The sequence below is a fragment of the Populus alba genome, chromosome 3, assembly GCF_005239225.2.
Source record: "Populus alba chromosome 3, ASM523922v2, whole genome shotgun sequence".
In the NCBI taxonomy this organism is placed as follows: Eukaryota; Viridiplantae; Streptophyta; class Magnoliopsida; order Malpighiales; family Salicaceae; genus Populus; species Populus alba.
In genome coordinates, this window is record NC_133286.1 from 14,951,226 (window position 1) to 14,976,854 (window position 25,629).

A 25,629-nucleotide genomic window follows, 5' to 3' on the forward strand; every position below is an offset into this window, starting at 1 on the left:
AATTTCTATTTCCAAGAGCATCAAGTGGTGTTGATGCAGAGACAACGTGTTTTCTTGAAAGCAAGAAAACAAAGCTTATTATAGGGCTTGAAAATAGAAAACTAAACAATGATATGAAATGATGTAGGAAGTTAGGTTATGAAATGAGTTTAAAATTAACAAGATTAATAAATATATTTATGTAAAAAATATAGATAAATATTGTGTCATTACATGTTTTTATATGAATAACATGTAAATTTTAGATAATAATAGATACATGATCAAGTTTAATAATAAAATATTAATTAATAAGTTTGAGACAAAAAATTCGAGTGTTGGAAATATCATACTAAAAATAATAATTTATAGTATTTATGATGGATTAAAATTATTATAATCTCATTATTTTAGAAAAACTTTTTACTATCAAATGATTATTATCTTATTATTCTTCATCAATGAATGTGTTATGCTATTAATATTTTTTATATTTTGATTTATCAAATAGAATATTTTTAATGAAAAGTTATTTATGTAAATGAGAAATATAATTGTTTATTTGAAAATTTTAAAAGATTTAATTCTCTAAATACTCATTAAACTATTATAATAAATAATATTTTAATTCGTATTGCATAATAACCAGCAGAGAAGAATTAATTTTTTTAATAATTAATAATAAATATTATTATTAAATGTAAAACTTTATAAAATATCTAAACAGCATATTCCTCATCCAACGTTAATTTATATTAGAATATGTTTTGAAATGCGGTTAAATTATAATTTTTTTAAAAATTAAAATATATTTTTAGATTATATATTAATATTAAAAATAAATTTTTAAAAAATATTATTTTAATATATTTTTAAAAAATTACTTTTATCCGTAATCCTAAACTGGCTCCCGAAGACTAATATCTTGTCCTTATCACACGTGTCATATCCTCAATGCTCTGTCCCTACATAACCACCCGTCAAGCAAGTCCAACCTCTGCCAGAAAGACATGTCACTTCATGCAGTACCTTAGCTTCTTGCCATAAACCCAACGTAAAGATAATAGCAACCGATTCACTGAACTCGATAACTCGGTCACGAACTCAGTGTCTAAAAAATTGCTAATACTTCCCTTGAGGGTGAAGTCACGACAAAAAAATACACTCCACGTCATCAATATATCCACTCACAGCACGCCACGTACCATAAGGGATCCCCGCGACGACAGCGTTCCTCTTTGCGCCAGGTCGCACATGACCACGTTAAAAGAAAACCGTAACTGGAAAGCCTCAAAACGACAACGTTTTAATGGCTGGCTTGTAAATTCAGACGCTAAGAAAAAGGCAAAATTGTAACGACAAAGTTAATAATAACGGAAAGGACTAAAAATCTTTCTCGATCCTCTATGTTATATATTGGATCACATTAAGTCCTTAACGTTTTAACTGAATTAAACCCCTCTATTTTCAAATAAAGGAAATTTAAGCCTTTCCATCAGCCCCATTAACACCGGAAATCTAGAGAAATGTCATGTATCTAATGGAATGAGGATCTCAAGTTTTCCTTTAATTGGAAGCAGACGGGTTGTTTTGAAATAATCTTGAAAATGAAGGGTCTGGTATGATCTGCAAAGTATAAGTAAGGACGTGTTAAAGCTACTAATTACAATCTAAAGGGTCCTCAGAGAGGAAAAAAAAAATACACAAAAGCATTGTCTGTTTCCTTTCTCTGCATATCCTTTTTATATGCTTCATTGATTATTATCTTATTATTCTTCGCCAACGAATCTCTCCTCTGGTTCCCATTATGAGCATTATCATCACCTGAAAAACTTCCCCCCCTCCATCCTTCTCGGGAACCAAACAGGAAGTTACGAACTTCATCTGTTTTTAGGGTTTTTGGTTCAATGACTTTTTATGAGGATGATAGTGTGGTGCCAGAGCTAATAATGAGCATGGAGGGTGATAAAATTGATGATGGAGATAATAGAGAAGGGGATTATGTGAATTTGAGAGATGAGAATGGGGCTGGTGAAAGGTGTAATCTTTGTGGTTTTTATTGGGGGTTTGGATGGTCTGTGTTCTGGTATTGGGTTAAGTTGGCTTTGCTGTTTACCTTTATTGGATTATTAGCTGCTGCTTGTGTCATGTGGGTTGGCCCCTTTTTGATGGATAAGGTTAGTTTTTATAAGAAAGTTTTATGCTTTTTGTGGTTTCAATTTTGTTTGTGTTGTGGAATTTCGTGGATCGGGATTTGCTTGCTATAGAGTTATATGTTGCTGCTTTTTCCTATATCGATTGGTGGCTTTTCATGAGAAGGTTGATTTTTATCTGAATTTTGATATATTTTTTTTTAATTTTGCTAATGTTTATGTGATTTGGATTTATTCCTTGTAAACTGATGATTCTCATTACATGTTTCTCGGGATTTGGTGGTGTTTTTCATAAATTGGCAGGTTTTGTTTCAGTTTTGATATATTTTTTGTGGGTTTTGTAGTGCAATGTGTTTTTCATTCTGGGTTTTATTACATTGTCGTGCAATTGGAGCTTTTGTTGTGGTTTTTGCCCCACAAAATTCAGAGATAAGGGTAGGCTTTCAGTGAAAATGGAGGTGTTTATTACACTTTGAGATATAGATATATGTTTTCCCTTAAATTTATTTGATGAGATAGATTGTCTTGTATATGGTTGTGTTTAAATGTTTGTAGCATTATATCGCATCTACACGCACGCACATGCGCACATACATATATATGCACATTTTGATTATTCTTTGTTCTAAAATCTTAGTCTTATTGAAGTGTTTCATGCAATTGATTTCTTATTGTTAGCAACTTCTTTCTGAGCATGGAGGCAGTATTGCTCTAGAACACGATCTACTCTTCGTTATCTTATAGATGTTCCTTTTCTGATATCTGTTTTCTTTAATTTGATTCTAACTGGATGCTCTGCAGTATTCTCTTCAACCAATCCCACTAGAAACTTGCCATAGGATTATGACATTACTATTCTCTACCAGAAGGTGTTGCTAGAAGTTCATGGTGGTTATTGGATATTTATGGGATATTCATGCATATTTCGATTTTTCCCCTACCTGACTGATGGTTTTTTTCAGGAGATTATCCCTATCATGAATTGGGAGACAAGAACATTTAGCACTCCGGTATTGGCAGTTCTTCTCTTTGCCTCTGTGGCATTGTTCCCCACTCTACTTCTACCATCATCACCATCTATGTGGGTGGCTGGGATGACATTTGGCTATGGGATTGGATTCCTATTAATAATAACTGCAGCTGCTGTGGGTGTATCACTTCCATATTTAATTGGCTCTTTGTTCCTTCATAAAATTCGAGTATGAACCATGTGCCAAGATTTGTTCATAATTATAGCTATATTTGTTTTCTCTTCTACATGTGCCTAACGTAATTCTGAATTCCATGGCACAGGGGTGGTTAGAAAAATATCCAAAAAGAGCTGCAATTTTGAGAGCAGCTGGTGAAGGAAACTGGTTTCATCAGTTTCGAGCTGTGACTCTAATCAGGATTTCTCCATTTCCATATATTCTGTATAATTACTGTGCTGTTGCAACAAATGTTAAGTATGGTCCTTACTTATTGGGATCGTTGGTGGGAATGGTGCCAGAGATATTTGTTTCAATCTATACGTAAGAACTATCCACTCCCATTTTGCATTAAGCATTTCATTTTCATGTGCCTCTGCTTCCAAACATATACTTCTCATTTTAGATTCTTACATTATTGCATATTATTCACATTGAATTTCTCACGCACTGATGTTGGTGTAACTTTGTCAATTTTTTCTTTATTTCAGTTCTTGTTTATTTCCCTTTTAACTTTTAGAGCAATATTAACTTTGGATTCAAGTTGAAACAGTGTTTGATATTTTTGTTTCTTATTTTCAGGTCAGATATACATCTGACTTCTTCTTTTGGTACAAAGAGATATGAATGAAGTGATGTGATTTTTCATTTTAGTAAAATGATTTCCCTTTTGTTATCTTTGTTTTTTTGACCGCTGCCCAAAGCATTATTCATGAGAAAATTATTTCATAGATGAATTACCATTTCAGTTCTAGTTCTAAATGCATGGCACCAGCCATTAGGTATGGGATAACTTAACAAGGAGAGGGATGAGTCTGTGGTTCAAGTCTTTACCTTGTAACCTTGAAAAGGGAAAAATATACGTTGTAACTGAATTTGGCCTTAGACACCAGAAGGATGGGATAGGAATGCCCTAACTTCACTGGAAAATATATAATTTTTTGCACTCATTTCAAGGTCTTACAATCAAAACTTTCAGTAATTGGTGTCTGAAAGTAGCTCATGCACACCCAGTCCCTTGCTCTCACTTGATTATTTCACGAATCCTTTTTCCCATCACCCCAATGAAATGTGCATCATAATGATTTTAATAGTTACTGAAAATAACCTGATCTGTTGGCTTAATGAGGCGTAATCACAATCCCCAGAAACATCTGTTTTCATCCCCAGCTCCTCCAACTCCACCTCTGCATCTTCTTCAATGTTATGCTGTAACTGTTCTAGAAAGAAAATCTTTTTATTCTTTCTGGAGCTTTTGTTTTTGAAAAGACACTTTCTTTGCCCCATGGAAGAGGCCTTTTCATGCTGTATGGCTTGTGTTATGTGTATCCTAGTTTTGGACCTTTAATGGGGGACTCTAGCAGGGTGCTAACCGTAGCAGCTAAACCATGGGGTTTTTCACCTTTGGGAAATCCAGAGCGCATTGCATGAGTTTGGCCCTCGTTTCTTTCCCTTTTCACTTTCTGAACTTTAGACGATGTTGGTACTTGTCAATGAGAGGATATACCATGCTGGGTAGTGTGGTGTACTACACGACACCATGGTATTATCAGTAGTGACACAATTTCTTTCACACTTTGGAGCTAAGGCTGCTGCTTTTTCCTAGATATGTGATTCTTTTCATGCAGTCTTCAAGCTTCAATCTTAGATTTTAATCACATGCATGGATTCTCTTCAACGTTCCTAAACCTGAACCTTCTTTGGTTTTGCAGTGGGATCCTTATACGGACCTTGGCAGATGCTTCAAGTGACCGACGCACGCTCTCAGCTCCACAAATTGTCTTCACAGTGTTTGGTTTCTGCGCCACGGTGGTTGCCACAATTATAATCACAGTGTATGCCAAAAGGCAGCTGAAGGTCATGCAAGATGAACCGCTACTGGAATAGCTTTTGCAAGTCCTGAATCAGTGAAAAGCAATCTTCCACATACCATCTTTGTCAGAAATAGCACACAATGATTTGAGTGTGATGAAGTTCTATTTTATTTACAACTTCATCCATAGAACGTGTTGCTGCTCTACGGCATTGACCACCATACAGCAGTTGCAGACAACGCGGAACAGGATGGACATCTAACTTCATAGTAAGAGCCACTTCCTTGCTCTCATTTCTCACCCCCCATGTTATCTATAGTTATTTCTGTTTCAGTTGCTGCTTGTATATGATTTAAGTATGTGGCTTAAAAGAGGCTACATTGGACAAAGAAGTTGAAAGTTGTAAATGAAATTTGAAGTGTTCTTAACCTGCGCAGTTAATATCTGTTATTCAGCAACCTCCATGCCATACTATAGTGGTATTGTGGTGTTTTTGTACATAAAATATGTTGGGGGCTCACGCCTAGTATAACATTGTTCATAATCCTACTCCCCCAAAGCTTTGTTTTGGTCGACTATATTATCATTCTAATTCGACTTTAAGAAGAATGCCGGGAAGAGAAATTTTATTTGTAAAAGCACCATTTTGTGGCATTCAGGATGTAGATGTCTGCTTGGTGTAGTTGCACAGATAAAAACTGGCACGTTATGACTAAGCACCAGTTTCTCAACTCTTATAATTATCACTCATTAGCAACATAGAGATTTCTGAGCACCTTCCTGCCTTGGAACGATAGTAATCTCACGAAGCAAATTATTGTGTTTTCGGTAATGGAGATTATTGACATGATAATGATAACATGTGCCACATGCACATATAAAATATTGAATGTTGCCTTTAATGCGGCAAGATAATGATCGAAATTATTTAGATACAAATTGTTCTCCCCCACTCTCTGAATCACTGGTGTCCATCTGATTGATCTAATTCCAAGCACTAAATATCGGGAGTGGATCCTTGTTAAGGGTGCAGCACAATAGCCCACAAGCAGCGGGCTCGGCTGATTTCAGAGCTCGAATTTGCAGCTGCATCATTGTAGAAATTGAGCCATCAGCAACAGGTAGACAAATTAAAGTGAGGCTCGCCTCCCTCTTGCATCTTGTAAAAATAAAAATGCACTACAAGGTCATTGATAACTATTAATTACTCTTGATAGGGTTTGAAATTGGGACACAAGAAGATGGGCTACCCCTAACCTTGTGAAAATGTGTGCTTCAAACTGATGAGTGAGAAGACTTGGTAATGAAAATCCAACGTCATGTTGTACTTGGTAGAATATTTTATAGGAGTCGAGACATCCTTGTTGAAGGAGTGAGCTCTGTGCTTCAGGGTTGAATCGAAATTGTCCGAATTTGACTTGGAGTTAAAGCATCTCCATTGCTTCTACTTTTAGTTCCAAGTTTTTGTCGAGATTCTGATTCCAGACCACAGCAAATGGCTTCCCTACTTCCACAGGTAACAACAAACAGGACGTGCAGAGACAGAGAAGCAAGTCTACAATGGCATCTTTACCTTCACCACTACCAAACTTTCCCTGTCAAGTGCTCCCCAGAAAGCGACGACTCCATTAAACAATCCATGCTTCCCATTACCACACGCCTCGCTGAAGCTTTTGACAGAGCATGGACACTTCAAAATTCCTTACATAACTACATCAAGCTGGTATCCGAGACAACATTCAACCCCACATTTTTTCAAACATATGAGAATTTTAATTAGTAAAATATTATTCTTGATACCCTGGGATGTTTTAAGAGATTCTTACTCCATTAGTGTTCGATTGTTTTTTATTAAGAAATTTAATTGTTTAAAAAGATTGAAAAAAAAATACAAAACAATATAAAAGATTGAAAATAAATTATCCACTAAAAACTTGATTATTCTTTAAAAACATTCCTAAAGCAACAATTCAATTCACTATGAAACCGTAATTCATCGAGGCCCATTGACTCCATGAAAATTATAAACAACTCAAGCCACCTGCCAAGCTCAGAGTATGAGTTAGCAATAAGATTTTTTGGAACTCAAATGAAGGCAAACCTTAAGAAGGTCCCTAAATTTTTTACAAACAAAGCCCCTTCAATTTATCGAATTTCACATGTTGAGTAAGTGACGCACACGCGTTAATGGGTGGTTGTAAAGTGTGCCGCAGCAGCATGTTTGACATTGACGTGGCAACTTAATAGGAGAGCACAAGGGCCGTGATTGTCCTGGTGGGGACCACAAAAGAGTTGATGCCAACTATGTTCACCTTTTATTTTTATAGAAAAAACAAAAGCGTTTACGTTTCGTGTACCTGATTAAATTATCGGCCTAAAAACAAATTAACAGCTTGTATTTTAAAAATAATTTTTGAAAAAAATTAGATTTGATTAATAAAAAAGAAAAGACGACCACGACTATAATAATAATAACAAAAGACGACCACGACTATAATAATAATAACAAAAGACGACCACGACTCCACAAGCGTCACGAGAAGGAATGGAAGAAGAAAATTGACAATTAATAAACCCACATTCAATGATCAACCGGTCATTAATTGCTGTGTTTTAAGATCACTATATTTTTGTAGTTTTGTTCCGGGGTAAGAAAAAATCTAAAAAACTAATTAAACTGAGAAAATTAAAAAAAATAATTGAAAAAATTAAATTTAAAAAAAAAACTGATTAAAATTTTTAAAAAACTAATCGATTCGGTTTTGATTTTATAAAACTGAAACAAAAAAAAAACAAATAAAGCCCAAACCAAAAAACCTAAGCCAGATAAAAAAAAAAAAAAACCGAACCAAATTAAAAAAGCCAAGCTAAACTAAAAAAAAGAAATAGCGAAATTGATTTGAACTAAATTTTTTTTAAAAAAAAATTAAATTAAATCAAATTGATCAGTTTGAATTACTTTTAATTTAAAAAAATTTAATTTAATTCATTTTTTTATAAAATTCAAACTGAAAATTATATACCTCTGGTTGTCTAGTTTAGCTGGCCCATTTTATTATACTAAATAATAAATGACAATTTCTATGGGAAGTGGGAATTGGCCCATTCTATTAATTACGTTTTTTTAAAGGAGAAAATATCCTTTTTATTTTTTAATAATTTATAAAAAAAATAAATCAAAAGTACCAGCCAGAAGTTACTAGCAGCCACTGCAGATTTATAAGTACATAGAGGTTTCTTATACATCCCTTAGTTTAGGGCTAGAAGATGCAGCTTTATAAATATTTCTTTTTGCGTTAAGTTAATTAAATCTAAATTCATTTTGAAGGTTTTATAATTTTACAGTAGGAAAATTGTCTTTTTTTCACAAATAAAATTATTTTTTTTTAAATTATTCAAATCCATTTCTTAGACTTCCTTTAGCATTACTGTTCAGCTATGCTTCCAAAAAAATTTAAAAATATATTTTTTTGATATTTTTTTAATCATTTTAATATATTAATATTAAAAATAAATTTTTTTAAAATATATATATATATATATATTAAAGAACTCTAAAACGTGTGGGAAAATCACTGTAGCAGCTGTGATTTTTTTTTTTTCCTGTAGAAGTTTTTTAATTGTAGTTTTTTTTTTTTTACATGTTTTTTTTTCCTTTTTTTTTACCCAAAATTGACTTCTTTGTCTTTGTTTTTTTTTTCTTTTTTTTTTAATTTTTTTTTCAAAATTATCTTTACTAATTTTTTTTAAATATTAAGCTGGTTAAAAATTTAACTATATAGTTTTTTTCTTTAAAACATTGTGGATTTCTATAATATTCTCATACATTGGTTTTTTTTCTTTTTATGATTTTTTTTTCAACATGATCCTTGTAGATTTTTTTTTTTTATATTAAGTTGGTTGAGAATTTAGCTTTGTAGTTTTTTTTAAATAATATGGATTGCTACAGTGTTTCCCCTATATAGTTTTTTGTTTTGCTGCAGTGTTTCCCTATATATTTTTTTAAAAAATTATATTTATCGAATTTATTTTTTCAATATTGAGCTGAATGATAATCTAGCTTTAGCTTTCCCCACATGTTTTTTTATTTTTTTTATTTGTTTTTCTTTTTTTTCAAATTGTCAATTTTTGCATTTTTTTTCAGAATTTTTTTTGTTGATTTTATTTTTTTTACTATTGAACTGGTTGAAATTGTAGTTTTTTTTGTTTATTTCTTTAAAACACTGTAGCTTTCCCAACGTGTTTTTTTTTTTCCGCTTTTGTTTTCTTTTTTTTACATTTTTCATTTATTTTACCCAAAATTTATTTAAAAAAAAATAGTCTTTGTCGTTTTTTTTATATTGATCTGGTTGAAAACTTAGCTTTGTAGCTTTTTTCAAAAAAAAAAAAAACATTATGGATTACTACAATATTAGCTTTGTTTTTTTCTTTTTAATTTTTTTTATGAATTTTTTTTTATTTGGTTTGTTAATGTTAAAATTTTTTTATTTAGTTATCAGATTTTCATGATACGGATCTCGGGTTTGATGGGTTGACTTGATTTGACGAGTTATTTTTTTCATTTAGTTTAGTTTGTTAAAGTTAATTTTTCTTTCTATTTAATTATCAGACTTTTATACTTTCATGATACATATCCTGGGCTTGACAATCCAAGGTTTTACGGCATAACCTGGTTTAAAGGGTTAACCCAATTAATTCATTTTTTTTTTCTTCATTAGTTTTTTCCTTTCTGTTAATTTTTTTCCTTTGTTTTTTTTTTAATTAGTCTATTTAATTATCACACTTTTATGACACGACCTTATAGCCAGACCCACATCCAATATTCTTGAGTCCAGTGTTGCAATCAGGCTCACTTAAACTTGGGTCATGCAAGTTTAATTTTATTATTAATATTATAAATATTACTTCTAGGTCAGACGTTGCAGCCAAACACAAAATTCTTTGTGTATGGCCTTGCAAAAAAACCCAAGATTTTTAAATTTTTGTTTTTTTTAATATTTTTATACAAAAAAAAATGACCCGCGGCATCGCACGGGTACCAAGGCTAGTATAACATTAGATCTTGTAGGTCTCATATGCCCACTAACTGCGAGTTGGAAAAATGTCTCTACCATTGCAATTTTAAGGATGCACGTATGAGACTTGTTTTGTGTCAAAATTTTGCATATAACACCTATAACAAACTGTGATATTTTTATAAATAAACTTTTAATTATATTATTAATATAAACTAAGCCTAGTGGAAAAACTATTGTAACCTGAGAGAAAACTTACTATTTATTAAAATAGTGGAGTAACAAGTTTAGCCTTTTTATAAAAAAAAACATTAAGTTTTTTTAGATGAGTAATTGAGTCTTTTCAGGGGCTTATTGGTACTTTCATATTAATTTATTCATAATTTCCATGTAGTGTTAGAGGCAAATTAATATTTTAAATAATATATATATAGTTAGCACGTGTATTGGCACACGCCAGCATGCAAGTCGCCTCACTGTATTCAAGCGGTGAGTGTGTCAATTTACAATAGCTAAAAAAAGCCTTCCAGGATGTCTTCCAGTTCATCTTAGTGGTGATGGTGTATTGTAGTCCCATCCAGTTCAACGCCAATTGTATTTTCTTTTTTATCCCTTTTCCCATCTCGCTCCACCTTGATTAGTATGAGGTCCCTGAAAAAATCACAATAACCCTTCAATTTATTCTTTTTTTGAGATTTAGTTCCTCTTATTTTAATTATAATTCTCTTATTTCAATTAATTATTTCAAATTAAAAAATGTTTTCATTTACTTCATCTTTCATATTCGGTTCTCATTCTTTTGACAACTATTTTTTAGGTGATTTTTCAAGTTGATTTTTTTGTTGCAATTTCATCCTCTATTTTTTTCATGTTAAATTGATCTTTATTTTTCTCATCATTGTGTTTTTTTTTTTAATAAATTTTTTGAATATTTTTTTTATTTCATCACTAAACATTAAATTTGTTAAGAATTATACTTTTTTATTAGTCTCAGTGTACGATTTTGCAAATTGCGAGTTTAAGAAATTAACTTAAGTATAGAAGATTCAGTCGAGTTTGTTTGGTTTCTCATATTATTAAATCAAAGTTGCCTCTTTTTTTTCATATTATTAGAATAATCAAGCTTATTAAACCAATGTATTAAATGACTCGAGTCCATGGTTTTTTTCTTTTAATTTTATCATTCAACATTAAATTAATTTAGAGTTGAGTTTTTTTATCGAATTGAGTCTAAGATTTCATTGACTTTGAATTTAGAAAATTAACCCATAATTAAAAGATTTATGGGGTCTACTTGGTTTTTCATATTATTAAATAAGGATTGCCTTTTTTTACATGTTATTTAATTAAATGATCTTATGAAACTCAAATGACTCAATGACCCGGGTCTTATATTTTTTTATTACATCTAGTTAAAAAAATTTCAGTATGTGGTGTAGCGCCGACCATCAATCTAAGTTTACTTGAGCTATTTTTTTAGTTTTTTTTAAGATCTAGTATATTTTTTTTCTTTTTTGACCTTCAATACTTGGTTTATCATGATTGACTTTCCTGATTTGTTTTGGTATATATAATTTATGTAGAGCTATCACATTTTTATTATGTAAAACACGAGTTTTTTAAGTTAATTATAGTCGACTCGGGTCAATCTAATATATTATTATTTTAATATATTTTTAAAAATAATATATCTTTCAATATATCAATATTTCAATAATTTAATATTTTTTTTATCCAGCAAGTATTAAATTTTTAACATTCTAATATCTTTATATTTTTTTAAAAACTAAAAAAAATAATCTATTCCACGACGTATAGCGTCTTAAAAAACCTAGTTTTGAAATCTTTTAGCCACTACTATTTTTTTTTTTAAGAAAAAAAGCTGTCATGCATCACCTCCTTTAACATCAAAGGAAGAATACATTTTACGTCTCATCTCTCTCACTGCAAAACAAATAAAAAAAACAATCCTCTCATATGTCGCTTCAATGGCCTCCTCCAAAAAGCAGCAACACATACAAAAACTAATCCACAAAAAGAAAAAATAAAACTCAAAGGCCCCTTCCTTTGCTTCACTTTATTTCCTTGTTTTTCTCTTTTACAGTATAGCAACTCCTTTTCTTTTTTTCTTCTTCTTAATTTGATCAAATTAATTAGTCCCCTTCGAAGGGTATTCCCTTTTGTGTGGCCAGTTGGCATGGCTTGGTGAGAGAGAATAAATGCATGACTGCAGACAGCTACAGAAGCTTGCAAGGTCATGGTCAAGGACTGGTCAGTTAACAAGACAGATTTCTCTCTCTCTTTTTTATTGCAATCCATAAAAAGATCAGTGTTTTTTTTTTTTTTTCAAGTATAATTATGTGGTATGGACCAGAGGTAGTGAGAAAGACATGGACATGCACGTGGTTCTTCTTCAGTTGGCGGCAACTATACATACACCAACACCATGTTAGAGAGAGATGCTTTTTAAAGCAGAGAGAGGGATTATGAAATTGGCTCGCCTGCTTCCTTTCCAGGAAAGGTGCTGTCAGGGTGAGACGACCACTATTTCTTCACCATTTTCATTGCTTCACTTCCCATGCCTCATCAGTTTCATTTTTTAACACAAACCCCACAAAAGCGAAGCCCCCTAGATACTTGTTTTTGTGCCATTAACTAATGGGGTTGTTTTGCGTGCAAATGTGTTCACCAATTTAAGTGCTTTCTTTAGTTTCAGTGATACCAGAAGTTGAAAAATGCCACCCTTACATGGGCATGAGTGTGCTTTTGTGTTTCTCAATATGAGAGCTACAAGAATTAGTTCACGTAAAGTGGCAAGGAGACCCAGATCCTGTTTCAATTGGATCCATCATCAATAATGTCAAAGGGGCAGATCCATTTATGAACATTTATACTGTGAGCATGAGAAGATTGTATCAATTGTGTCTTTCTCATGCTCTTTTGCTCTTATTTTTTTTCTTCCTTGGATTCACTGCTACTACAGTTTCACCAGCTACCGAGAAGGAGATCTTACTACAATTCAAGGCTAACATCAGCAACGACCCTTACAACAGTTTGGTTAATTGGGTTCCAAGTGGCAATCCTTGTGATTACAATGGTGTGTTCTGCAATCCTCTTGGTTTTGTACAGAGAATTGTTTTGTGGAACACAAGCTTATCTGGGGTTTTGTCACCAGCATTATCAGGTTTGAGATCTTTAAGAATCTTGACATTGTTTGGCAATAAATTTACAAGCAATATCCCACAAGAATATGCAGAATTAAGCACATTGTGGAAGATAAATTTGAGTTCTAATGCCTTATCTGGGTCAATACCAGAGTTCATTGGTGATTTGCAAAATATTAGATTTCTTGATTTGTCAAGGAATGGTTACAGTGGGGAGATTCCATTTGCTTTGTTCAAGTTTTGTTACAAGACCAAGTTTGTTTCCTTTTCTCATAATAGTCTTTCTGGTTTAATCCCCGCTTCAATTGCAAACTGCACTAATCTTGAAGGGTTTGATTTCTCTTTCAATAATTTTAGTGGTGAATTGCCTTCTGGGATTTGTGATATTCCTGCATTAGAGTATATGTCTTTGAGGAGCAATGTGTTAACTGGGCGCGTGCTTGAAGAGGTTTCAAAATGCCAAAGATTGCGTTTTTTGGATCTTGGCAGCAATTTGTTTACTGGGTTGGCTCCATTCGAAATTCTTGGATCGCAAAACTTGAGTTACTTCAACGTATCGCATAATGCGTTTCAAGGAGAGATTCCAGCGATGAGAACTTGCAGTGAGAGTCTGGAGTTCTTTGATGCTTCAAGTAATAATCTGGATGGTGAAATCCCTTTGGGCATTACAAACTGCAAAAGCCTTGAATTTATCGACTTGGGATTTAACAGGCTGAATGGGAGCATTCCAGCTGGTATTGCAAATTTGGAGAGGCTTTTGGTGTTTAAATTGGGTGACAATTCAATACAGGGGACAATCCCTGCAGAATTTGGAAGCATTGAGTGGCTTCTTCTTTTGGATTTGCACAATCTCAATCTTTCTGGTGAAATTCCCAAAGATATAAGTAACTGCAGGTTTCTTCGTGAGCTGTGAGTCCAAACACTATCTAAATGTTTTAGATGTTATCAGCTTTTTTTAAAATTATTATTACTTAATCCAAGCATGACAAAAAAAATTCTGATCTTTTGATTCAGGGATGTTTCTGGAAATGCTTTAGATGGAGAAATTCCCAACACCCTTGATAATTTGACTTCCCTGGAAGTCCTTGATTTGCGTAGGAACCAGCTAGATGGTAGCATACCGGAGACTCTAGGAAGCCTATCAAACCTCAAGCTTCTTGAACTGTCACAAAATAACCTTTCTGGGACAATTCCATATTCTCTTGGAAAATTGGCAAACTTAAAATATTTCAATGTCTCCTCCAACAACCTTTCTGGTCCCATTCCTTCAATACCAAAAATCCAGGCTTTCGGCACAGCTGCATTTCTTAACAATTCTGGGCTCTGTGGTGTCCCTTTGGATATTTCTTGCTCAGGAGGTGGCAATGGGACAGGTAATGGATCAAAGAAAAACAAAGTGCTCAGTAACTCTGTTATTGTGGCGATTGTTGCTGCTGCACTGATCCTTACTGGGGTCTGTGTGGTATCGATTATGAACATCAGGGCACGCAGGAGGAAAAAAGACAACGTGACAACTGTTGTTGAGAGCACACCATTGGATTCAACAGATTCAAATGTTATAATCGGGAAGCTGGTTCTGTTCAGCAAGACTTTGCCTTCTAAGTACGAAGATTGGGAGGCTGGAACCAAAGCTTTGCTAGACAAGGAATGTTTAATAGGCGGTGGATCAATTGGAACAGTATACAGAACTACTTTTGAAGGTGGGGTTTCTATTGCAGTGAAGAAGCTTGAGACCCTGGGTAGGATCAGAAGTCAAGATGAATTTGAGCAAGAAATCGGATTGTTAGGTAATCTTCGACATCCCAATTTGGTTGCATTTCAAGGGTATTACTGGTCTTCAACGATGCAGTTAATTTTGTCTGAATTTGTTCCAAATGGCAATCTATATGACAATCTGCATGGGCTTAATTATCCAGGAACCAGTACTGGTGTTGGGAATAGAGAATTGTACTGGTCTAGAAGGTTTCAAATTGCTCTTGGAATAGCGAGAGCGCTTTCTTACCTTCACCATGACTGTAGGCCTCCAATTCTCCATCTCAACATCAAATCCACTAACATACTATTAGATGAAAATTATGAGGCCAAGTTGTCTGATTATGGGTTGGGGAAGTTGCTTCCCATTTTGGACAATTATGGTTTAACCAAATTCCACAATGCAGTAGGGTATGTTGCACCAGAGTTGGCTCAGAGTCTAAGATCGAGTGATAAATGTGATGTGTATAGTTTTGGAGTAATTCTTTTGGAGCTGGTAACCGGGAGAAAACCAGTGGAGAGTCCAACAGCAAATGAGGTGGTGGTTCTGTGTGAATATGTTCGTGGATTGCTGGAGACTGGCTCTGCATCAGATTGCTTTGATAGAAGCTTGCGAGGTTTTTCAGAGAATGAGTTGATTCAAGTCATGAAGCTAGGATTGATTTGTACATCTGAGGTTCCTTCAAGAAGACCAAGCATGGCTGAGGTTGTTCAGGTCCTTGAGTCCATAAGGTTGGAGTAGAATCATCGTAGTGGTCGAAGTGCAATACAGAGCTTTCTTGAACCACCTCAGAGTTTAATTAAATATGTACTTTCAATAAAAAAAAAGTGGTAGTCTAGCTGGAAACTGGTGTGCTTAGTTGTGCAGAGACAAGACAGTTGCATATTAGGGGGAAAAAAGAAGAAAAATCATTCTTTTCTATTCATTTTGAAATTAAAAGAGTAAATTGTTCCTGATATTTGTAACATTTTGCAATAAAATGATTCATTTATTGTAATTTATTTGCAATAGAGAAAATGTCAAATTTTACAAGAGTTCTAGTTTGATCTTGTTCCTCGTAATTGACGTGGACAAGGTAAGGAAGGTAAAGCAGCTATTGGATTGGAATAGCATGAACTATGGGACTGGAAGGATGAATGAACCGAAGTGGAATGAAAAGTATAATCCTTTGCTCCAGTGCAGCCTCAGGGAAGCACCTTGCTCCAGCTCCTGTAAAGTGGAACGGAAGATCACAGAACTCTCTGTCAACATATCAAATGTTTCAAAGATAGAAGCTGTGGCGGCCGTGGCACAGCAAGTTCCCTCTAGGCTCCAGAGGTAATGATTTTTAAGCATTCCACTAGTTACTTTCTCTTTTAGTTCAACTGTTGCAGAGCCAATCTCCTTCAGAATTCCTTCAAGTGGATACTGTTTCATTTAACTCAACCAAATTAACAGTCTAATAAGATATTGTTATGTGCCTCCTCCTAATTGATTTCTTCCCACCAGTTATTTTAATGGTAACTAGTGTTCAATTTCAGTTTTCAATCATTGAAAAGAAGAGGCAGCAATAAATCATAAATGAGCTTTGAACACTTGCGCAAGTGTTTGACATGGAACATTGAAAGAATTATTGAAAACAATATAAACCAACAGTCTGGATTTAGTTCTGCTTATTGTAGGCATCGAAGGTGTGGAAAAAACTAATAAAATTCTAGATAAAAGAAACTTATATACACTTGTATTGTCCAAGATCATTTGCAAATGTTAAAGAGGTTTCCTCTACCTTCTCCAGTGTCAATTGCGTAACCGCTTCAATAAATTATCCTACAAAAAATCTGTAAGTGATCTATATCTTTAGAATAAACCAAACATTTCAACTGCTTGCTTTACAGACATTCACAATTTTAAGAATTCGGTCCATGACTACAGGAATGTCCCTTTCAGTCAAGTTGGCAAAACAGAATTGGAACCATCCAGGTTCAATACAACGACAGCAAGATCCTGGAGTAACATTGAGCTTTGCTGTATTCAACAATTTGTCCCAAAGCTCAAGCTCCCCTTTCTCACTGTAAGAGTTGATTATCCTACAAAAAATCTGCAGGGGATCTATTTCTTTAGAATAAACCAAACATTTCAGCTGCTTGCTTTACAGACATTCACAATTTTAAGAATTCGGTCCATGACTACAGGAATGTCCCTTTCAATCAAGTTGGCAAAACAGAATTGGAACCGTCCAGGTTCAATACAACGACAGCAAGATCCTGGAGTAACATTGAGCTTTGCTGTATTCAACAATTTGTCCCAAAGCTCAAGCTCCCCTTTCTCACTGTAAGAGTTGATTATCCTACAAAAAATCTGCAGGGGATCTATTTCTTTAGAATAAACCAAACATTTCAGCTGCTTGCTTTACAGACATTCACAATTTTAAGAATTCGGTCCATGACTACAGGAATGTCCCTTTCAGTCAAGTTGGCAAAACAGAATTGGAACCATCCAGGTTCAATACAACGACAGCAAGATCCTGGAGTAACATTGAGCTTTGCTGTATTCAACAATTTGTCCCAAAGCTCAAGCTCCCCTTTCTCACTGTAAGAGTTGATTAACTCACTCATGTCAGCCCAACAGGAAAAGCCCCCATTGCTCTTTGCGCACTCAATGCCCAATTGCTTCAACCCCGCCACAAAAGCGGCATACATTTTCTGAAGCCTCTCCCTGTTATTCTTTATTAACTTCTGAACGAAGTCAGTATCTGAAAGCAGAGAGACAAGTATATGCTGTGTCGGAGCTGAAACTGATGAAAACCTTGTCAACTTTTTGGCAGCAGCTAGAACACTTTCATTGAAGGAGTAGATTACACCCACCCTAAAACCTGGAAGAGAGAGATCTTTTGAAAGACCATAAACTATATGTACCCTGTCCCGGTCAGGATAATCTGAATCAATGAGTTCTGCCATGCTCACAAACTCCTCGCTCCCATGAGTAGACCCTGCAAATATTTCATTGGACACTATATGTATGTTCTTCTCTCTAGCAAAGTCTAGAAGGCTATAAAGTGTTTCACGATTAAGCAGATTGCCAACAGGATTTGAGGGGTTTGAAATCATTATCCCACGGACTTTGAGACCACGTTTCTTTGCCTGGTTGAATCCTTGATCAAGTGCAGTTATACTTAAACTGAAGTTGTCAGCACTGCGGCAAGGAACGGGAATTATCTCCACCCCTGTTCTCCATTTTACATCCCAGTCAAATCTGCATATCATGTTCAGACTTCAGTCCTCTTCCGAGATAAACTTAACTGAATGAGAAGTTTTGAAATTGCAGATTTCATAGTTACCCTGGGTAATATGGCGTCGGCACAAGAAATGCATTTCCAGAATCTGCTAGACAGAAGCTAAGCATTTCAATTGCAGGGTTTGCGCCAGCTGTAAGTACCATCAGAGAGGGATTGAAGGAAACTGCATTTTCCATGATCTGGGACATAAATCCTGCCACAGCCTGCAGGACAAGCAGGTAATGACCAAATTTAGTTTAACTAGACAGGAAAAAAAAACGTGACCAACTGCAGCTAAAAGAGATGCCAGTCACAAGCAGGAAAGCAACATATGCAGATAATGGGCATGCAAGCACTTGTCACTATGATGCATGAATGCAATGTCTATTTAGCTCATAAATAGGAGAAAAAAGGATAATGCTAAATCTTCATTCCTTCCAGGTATTGTTCAAAAAGAAAGAGTAAATTAATACAATAGGGATCCACAATTAAAGTGATTGGAAGGACAGACATTTTGCAGACACCACAAGGAGCCCAAAAGGAAAAGAATAATGCTGCAATAGAGAGCTAGTTAGGGCAGCACGCAAACTCGGTCTGGGTTTGGTCTTAAGGTCATATAAAAACATGTCTCCTTACATTTTGATTTCACTAACAATGTAAAGGTTTGCTAAGGTTATTATAAATAAAACAACCACTTGAATCTGCACTTATGCTTTATCAAAACACCCGGGAGCTAAACAACAGAATGACCCTATCACAAGTCAATACAACTCAATTTCTAAAACCAATCAAATTGCTTTTCGTCTTCTAACAAATTAAACATCCGAGAAAAGAAAAACCATTCTAATTAAGCTGAATGTAAGGTTAAAAACTTCGAAGACTAGAGTTCTAGTTATAATCAATCTATTACTGAATTAATTGACTGAAAATGACCTAAACACGTTTCATTAATACAAAGAGAAGTAAATTACCACTTTCAATTGCGTAAGCCCATGAGAAGGCTGGTAAGTAGCAATCCCACTAATATTCAACTCCTCTCCTTCACCACCACCACCCAATATTGCTTCCTTTGCATTCTCCACGAGCCACTCATTAACCAAATCCAACGTTAACTAAAACAAGCACAAACCCATTATCGAAACACAAATAAAGCCAATAAAAACAACACAAGAAGGACCAAAAGATTCAAACTTCCAATACGAAAGAGAAAAAAATTCCAAACTTTAAGCTAAAGTACACACCTTGTTCTCATCCATACCAAGCTGAATAACCCCATTTGGATTGGCCGCATCGTCATATGGATCCTCCAGGACTTTCTTCAACCCAACATAGTAAGGTGAGTTCCCACTCTTCACTATTCCATTGACCCGGCCCGGCAAGAAAACAGGTCCTCTCGGACTTCTCGGTGATAGAAGGTTTCTAGACGAATTCCGAGGAAACCCAGAGAGCTCGGCCAGCTTCCCCGCCGACCCAGAAGGAGACGGCGCATTCGGGTCCCTTGCTGGGTTATCCTGGTCATTCGGGTCATCACGGTGTTTTCTTCTTAGATAAAGCTGGAGAAAGTAGAAAAGAGCACAGGGTATTACTGAGCCTAGAAAGAGACCTCCTCTACCCTGAACAATGCCTTGTAAAGGAACTATAACTCTCATGGCGGTTCCTCCACTATCAGCAGTGGTGGTTTGTTTCGTTTCCTCTTCGGGTTGGGATGCCCGGGTCCGAGACAATAGGTTTCGGGTCATTTTAGTTGCAGTAGAAAAGTCATGGAGGTGTGTAACGGGTTTCGTATTAAAAATCCATTGGGTAAACCCAGATGTGAAATAATAGGATGGTGGTTGCGGTTAGGTTTCAGAAAGGTTTTTCATTTGCGTTTTTGTAAACTCTACGGCATATTTTGTTTCCTTCGTTATAGAGGGGTGGTTAGGACTGGATCTCTCTCTCTCTCTCTCTCTCTACTCACTGGGATTTTTTGGTTTTGCAGGCCACGTGAGTTTACCTCAATGGTCCTTCTCAAAGAGTTTTAATTTTCTTTATAATTTATGTAATTCTCATTGTTTTCTTCACAATCTTTAACGATTCATGAGACTAAGTTCCGGCTTTATAGTAATTTCAGTCGCATAAAACAAGTCACCTGTCGTATCAAAGAGGAGCATTGTTTTAATCTGACCTCAAGGCGATGCTCCCCGTTCGTTTGAGATCCCTAGGAATTTCCAGGCAGTCAGCCGATAGAATCTGCCCCTACCTTCACACTCGAAGACAAAAAGTCCCAATTCGTCTCTTCCCCTGTCAACCACAACCGTAAGCCACAAAACCCAAGCCCGGGAAGGGAAGCGATGGCCGGCCTTGAACTGAGGCAGAAAACAAGTGCTGTGCAAAGGTTGTCGTAATGAACGGTGCAAACTCCCCCAATCAAAAACCACCTATAATAATTTTGAAGGATTTACTTAACTTATCATTTCTGGATTTGGTCCTTATATTACTAGTTTACATGTCATAAATTTTAGCCTATTGAAAATTTATTTAATTATTAATTTTAAAATTTTAAAAAATTAATCAAGATAAATATAAGTTGATTGGAATATCCACTTAAAAACACAACCTATCACTTTCAAATTCCTTTTGGGTTAGGACCTGCTTCAAGCATAGAGTTCTAATTTTTATTTGGGCCACGTGCTTTTCCTCGGCTCATGTGGATTCTGGGACCACAACCCACGTGTCTTGAGTGATCCAATTATAGGACAACCCCTTAACATATCTTCCCAAACATCAATCACATAATTGCGTGGTGATTGCGGCACGCATACTCGAATTGATTTTTTCTAAAAAAATTATTAATTATTAACGATAAGGTCATCATGGAGTAATTAATGACACATCTTGCTTGAAAAATAAATAAATAAAGGAATGAACTTTATATAAAAAGTTTTGGAGATGCTTAACGATGAGAACATCACATTTGTTGTTCAATTAGATACATACTTCATGGCTGCAGTTCAGTATCCTTCGGTTCCAATCGGAGTGCATAGTATCTTTCTCGTCCTATCTCCGACAATGGTGAAAAAGATTAACTAATTTTATCTCGATTAATATACCAGTATATTTTAGATTTTTCAGCCAACCACCGAACTCGAGACATCGGTTTTTATTACCCGGCATAAATTGGGATCTCCAAGAATTAAAGGAACATCGAAGAAATAAAGTGTCATCTAGTTTTCAAAAAAACTAAGAATTTTATAATATGAACTATTTCCATAAATTTAAGTAAGGAATTAATTATACTTCTGAAAAAGATAAATATTATCTTTATTGAACTTTTTTAAACAAAAAGTTACCTTGATTATGTGTTTTCACTCAAATTTTATTATACATGTGTCATTAATTGTTTAAATTATTTCCAAACTTATTTGAAAGTAATTTATTATCAATGGGTTTTCATCGAGTTAGTGTCAAGTCATTTAATAACTCGATGATTTCTTGTTTTTTTTGTTATAAGCATCATGTTAACTCTATATCAGACTCTAAAATTATAAAACTCGTCAACTTAACTATTAAAAGTCAAATCCAAGCAAATAGTGTCGAAAACTCATCAATATATTTTTGAATACATCGTAAAGTTAAAAATATTGTGTTAGGTTTTTGTTGGTCACTAAAAACAAAGAGACATGTTGATCTACCATTAAAACTCAAGTTTTGATTAAAATAAAACACAAAATTAATAAAAACTCGTCTATTTTTGTTTGAAAAATAAATATTTACACACATGTAAAAAGGTGACATCACATTTTTGTGAGAATGGTACTACTGTTATTGTAATGAGTATTTTTTTTATATAATTTGTCTCCTTTTTTCTTTAAATGTAATACATGTTTTCCACAAAATAGTTTGGGCATTGTGTTAGTGGTACTAGTACAAGACGACCTAAAGATGGCTAACCTGATGCCACTTAAAGTACGAAAGCCCAATTAACAAGGCCTGGGAGAAAATATCAAGACAAACAACAGCCCAACCAAACAGAAGACACGGTGCCTTAAGACATAGGCCGTGGAAAACTGCCTCTTGTTGCAGTGGGCCAGTGTATAAATACCGAAGCGACGGGCGATTACGTGTAGTTGCTAGGTGTATAGAAAATAGAAATGAGGTCAGGCTGTGGGTTCATGATCTTCAAATCAGGACTGACATTTTTTTTTTTTGTTATGTATCATCTTATATTTTAAAAGTATTTAAAAAATTAATTTTTTTATTTTAAATTAATTTTTTTAGTATTTTTATGTCAGTGCTGATATAAAAATAATTAAAAAAATATATATTATTTTAAATAAAAAATATTTTCAAAAATAACTAGGAACACAATTTCCATCTCTCTCGTGTAGAACTAACAGCCACCAGTTAGCCCTATTTCCATTCTTTTTATGAACTGTATTTGAAAAGAAAAGCCATGAATCCTGTGTGGATTCAGTGATCACAAGTACAAAATCATTTTCAAGCACTAAAACTCTCAGCTACCAAGTTCTTATGGTGTTTCACATCAAGGTAGTTGAGGAGTAAATGCTGCAAGGACATGGGCTTCTTTTTATATCACGAGGAACCACAAAGAAATGTTTGGTATGTTGAGTAATAATATATAAAATAGTATTTTATCTTGGTTAAAATTATTTTACTGAATCAATTTTTATCTCATTTAAAGGGGTTAGAAAACCTTATCTAATACTCTATACAAAAGTTAATTTAATTAATTCAAGTTAACATAAAATCTAATTTGAGGCCAAGTTTAGGTTACGGATGAAGTTGATCATTGACTTGGGTCAATATAAGGATAAAAATAATAATTATTATAGTTTTAAAACTTGACTCGAGAGTCGATCAAGGTAATGCTCGGGTCACTGGTTGGTTAATCATTGACTCCGGTTAACCCTATGATAAAAATTATTATTATCATAATTTTAAAATCTGACTCGAGAATCGACTTGCGATTAATCCTGGGTTAGGTCTGGGTCATAGGTTAGGTTGATCATTGATTGAGTCAATGTAAAGATAAAAATTATTATTATCATTGTTTTACAACCTGACTCGGAGTACGAACCAAGACCAAGCTTGAGTTGCATGTTAGGTTGATTATTAACCCGAGTCAACATAATGATAATAATGACCATTATCATACTTTTAAAATTTGATTTGAGGGTCAAACTGGGGTCATGTCATGGATTGAGTTGACCCTTGACTTGAATTAATCTTGAGATAAAAATAATTATTATAATAATTTTAGAACTTGACTTGGGGGTCGACTGAGAGCTAGGCTTGAGTTACGGGCCGGGTTGGCTATTAACCTGAGTTAATATAAAGATAAATATAATTATTATCATAATTTTAAAATTTAACTAAGGGGTCGACCCAGGACAAGCCCCGAGTCATAGGTCGAGATGGTCAATCTATTTTGACCTAAAGCAATATAAAAATTAAAATCGTTATTATTATGATTTTAAAACTCAAGTTGAAGATCAATCTAGAATAAAGCTCAAGCCATGGGTCAAGAGTGTTAACTTAGGCTGACCTATATGTATATATAATCAATGAATTTTTTACTTGTATTTTATTTTTAGTTGACCAAGTTATAGGTTGACCTGAGTTTATGATTGAGTTTGATCAGATCAATTCTTTTTTTTTTTTTTTTTAAACCTGTATCAATTCAAATTTTATATCAGTCGAATCTCATCTAGTATATATTAAATATAAAATAAAATACTATTAAGTTCAATCCAAATCACACCAACATAAGATAAGTCAATTATTTGTCCCGTCCTTGTCAATTTTTCATGTCCATTCAATATTTTCCGCATACAAAACAATGAGACATAGATTTCAAATTTCCTGGTAAGAAGGCACACAAAGATCCAACTTAACAAGACAGCCTCTGTTATTTTTGGTGCACTGTCTGTTTCCCCATGCAGCATCTGATTTCACAAATCATTTCGTGTTTCGACTCGGTATTGATTCTTACTTTTCGCAAATTATAGTCGCCTTCTTATGTTTGTCTCGTGTTTGAAGGCATGCCGTAGAACATGGGTTGAACTTTTTTATTTTTTTTCATTCCTAAAAACTATTGAATTTTGAATATTTTCTGAAAATGTGGGCTGAATTAGGGTTTCAACTCACTCAGTCTACCTAATTGATCTACCTTAATTCCCCTAATTTACTAAATCATGAAAGCCCTCTAATTGATAAGCACATGAATAATTGACTAATCCACTAATAATCGACTTTTGCTGTTTTAACGGATGCAAAAATTAGTTCAATTTTAATTACCCTATGGCTATTCCCACAGACCCAGTAGTTGTTTTCTTTGGAACCAAAGTATTCAATATTTATACTTAAATTCATGTCTGTGATTGCAGTAAAAATTGTTTTTTTATAGTAAATGTATTAAAATAATATTTTTTTATTTTTAAAAATTTATTTTTGATATCAATACATTAAAATAATTTAAAATTACATAAAAAATTCAAATTTAAAAGAAACACAATTAAACCACAATACCATATGTATCGTGATTGTTTTCACGGTGCATTATTTCATGCTTTTGCTATGATGCGGGGCCTTACTTAATGATATGCATATGAAAAAGTTCCATATTTTAGCTTTTCAATCCGAGTAGAAGCTCACAATTTGCAACTTCTCAACTCAAGTAATGGGTCTCCAAATGGCAAATAGAAAATGCTGATGAATGGACCTTCTCTCCAACTCTCTCAATTGTCAAGTTACTGAAAAATACATATTGAAGTGTGTTATTAGATGATGGCAGCACACTTACACATCACTATTCACTTGAATTGTGTTGTGTGTGTGTGTTTTTTTTTCAGTTTTTTTTTAATTTTATTATGGAATAACTTGATTTTTTTTATTTTTAAAATTTTATCATTTAATATTAGATTATGTTTAAAAATTATGCTTCATAACTTTTTTATTTTATTTTTTTATGTGTTATATATCAATCTTATTAATTTAGTTTTTTTCCTCGATTTCATATTCTAACATTAGATTTGTTAAAAATGAGATTTTATAACTTTTTTTTATTTAATTTATATGAATCTATTTTAATCTCATGACTCATGTATGTGGTTTAACATGTTAACTTTGACTGACTCTTGCTTCTTTTTTTTTGACTATTTTTTTTAATTGATTTTTTTTTTCAATCTCATTCTTTAACATTGAGTTGGTTGGAAATTAAGTTTCATAATTTTTTTAATTTTCTTTCTATGAGTTTATTTCGATCTCGTGACTCGGATAACCAGTTTATTTTGTTGACTTAGTTTGACCTAG

The 25,629-nt window shown here is 33.8% G+C and overlaps 3 protein-coding genes across 3 annotated transcripts; 2 read left to right on the forward strand and 1 right to left on the reverse strand.

Moving 5' to 3' along the window:
- Positions 1 to 1,674: 1,674 nt before the first annotated feature.
- On the forward strand, positions 1,675 to 5,561 carry LOC118028655 (uncharacterized). The gene is made up of 4 exons (XM_035032340.2): positions 1,675 to 2,156; positions 3,095 to 3,331; positions 3,426 to 3,643; positions 5,032 to 5,561. Exons 1-4 carry the CDS (start codon positions 1,887 to 1,889, stop codon positions 5,204 to 5,206), a joined length of 900 nt encoding a protein of 299 aa, XP_034888231.1. The 5' UTR covers positions 1,675 to 1,886; the 3' UTR covers positions 5,207 to 5,561.
- A 6,523-nt stretch (positions 5,562 to 12,084) lies between these two features.
- Positions 12,085 to 16,184, forward strand: LOC118028549 (probable LRR receptor-like serine/threonine-protein kinase At1g12460). Its single transcript, XM_035032160.2, has 2 exons — positions 12,085 to 14,221; positions 14,327 to 16,184. Exons 1-2 carry the CDS (start codon positions 13,029 to 13,031, stop codon positions 15,804 to 15,806), a joined length of 2,673 nt encoding a protein of 890 aa, XP_034888051.1. The 5' UTR covers positions 12,085 to 13,028; the 3' UTR covers positions 15,807 to 16,184.
- A 654-nt stretch (positions 16,185 to 16,838) lies between these two features.
- On the reverse strand, positions 16,839 to 20,702 carry LOC118028550 (probable aminotransferase ACS10). Its single transcript, XM_035032161.2, has 4 exons — positions 19,560 to 20,702; positions 19,290 to 19,430; positions 18,382 to 18,542; positions 16,839 to 18,296 (listed from the first exon to the last, which is right to left on the reverse strand). Exons 1-4 carry the CDS (start codon positions 20,055 to 20,057, stop codon positions 17,441 to 17,443), a joined length of 1,656 nt encoding a protein of 551 aa, XP_034888052.1. The 5' UTR covers positions 20,058 to 20,702; the 3' UTR covers positions 16,839 to 17,440.
- Positions 20,703 to 25,629: the final 4,927 nt, after the last annotated feature.

Coding starts and splice junctions, on each gene's coding strand:
- LOC118028655 (XM_035032340.2), top strand. CDS start 1,887: ATGACTTTTTATGAGGATGATAGTGTGGTGCCAGAGCTAATAATGAGC. Junction 2,157..3,094: donor GCCCCTTTTTGATGGATAAG/GTTAGTTTTTAT, acceptor GGTTTTTTTCAG/GAGATTATCCCTATCATGAA. Junction 3,332..3,425: donor TGTTCCTTCATAAAATTCGA/GTATGAACCATG, acceptor TCCATGGCACAG/GGGTGGTTAGAAAAATATCC.
- LOC118028549 (XM_035032160.2), top strand. CDS start 13,029: ATGAACATTTATACTGTGAGCATGAGAAGATTGTATCAATTGTGTCTT. Junction 14,222..14,326: donor TGCAGGTTTCTTCGTGAGCT/GTGAGTCCAAAC, acceptor CTTTTGATTCAG/GGATGTTTCTGGAAATGCTT.
- LOC118028550 (XM_035032161.2), bottom strand. CDS start 20,057: ATGACCCGAAACCTATTGTCTCGGACCCGGGCATCCCAACCCGAAGAG. Junction 18,543..19,289: donor GGCTTACGCAATTGAAAGTG/GTAATTTACTTC, acceptor CTTGTCCTGCAG/GCTGTGGCAGGATTTATGTC. Junction 18,297..18,381: donor CCGACGCCATATTACCCAGG/GTAACTATGAAA, acceptor CATGATATGCAG/ATTTGACTGGGATGTAAAAT.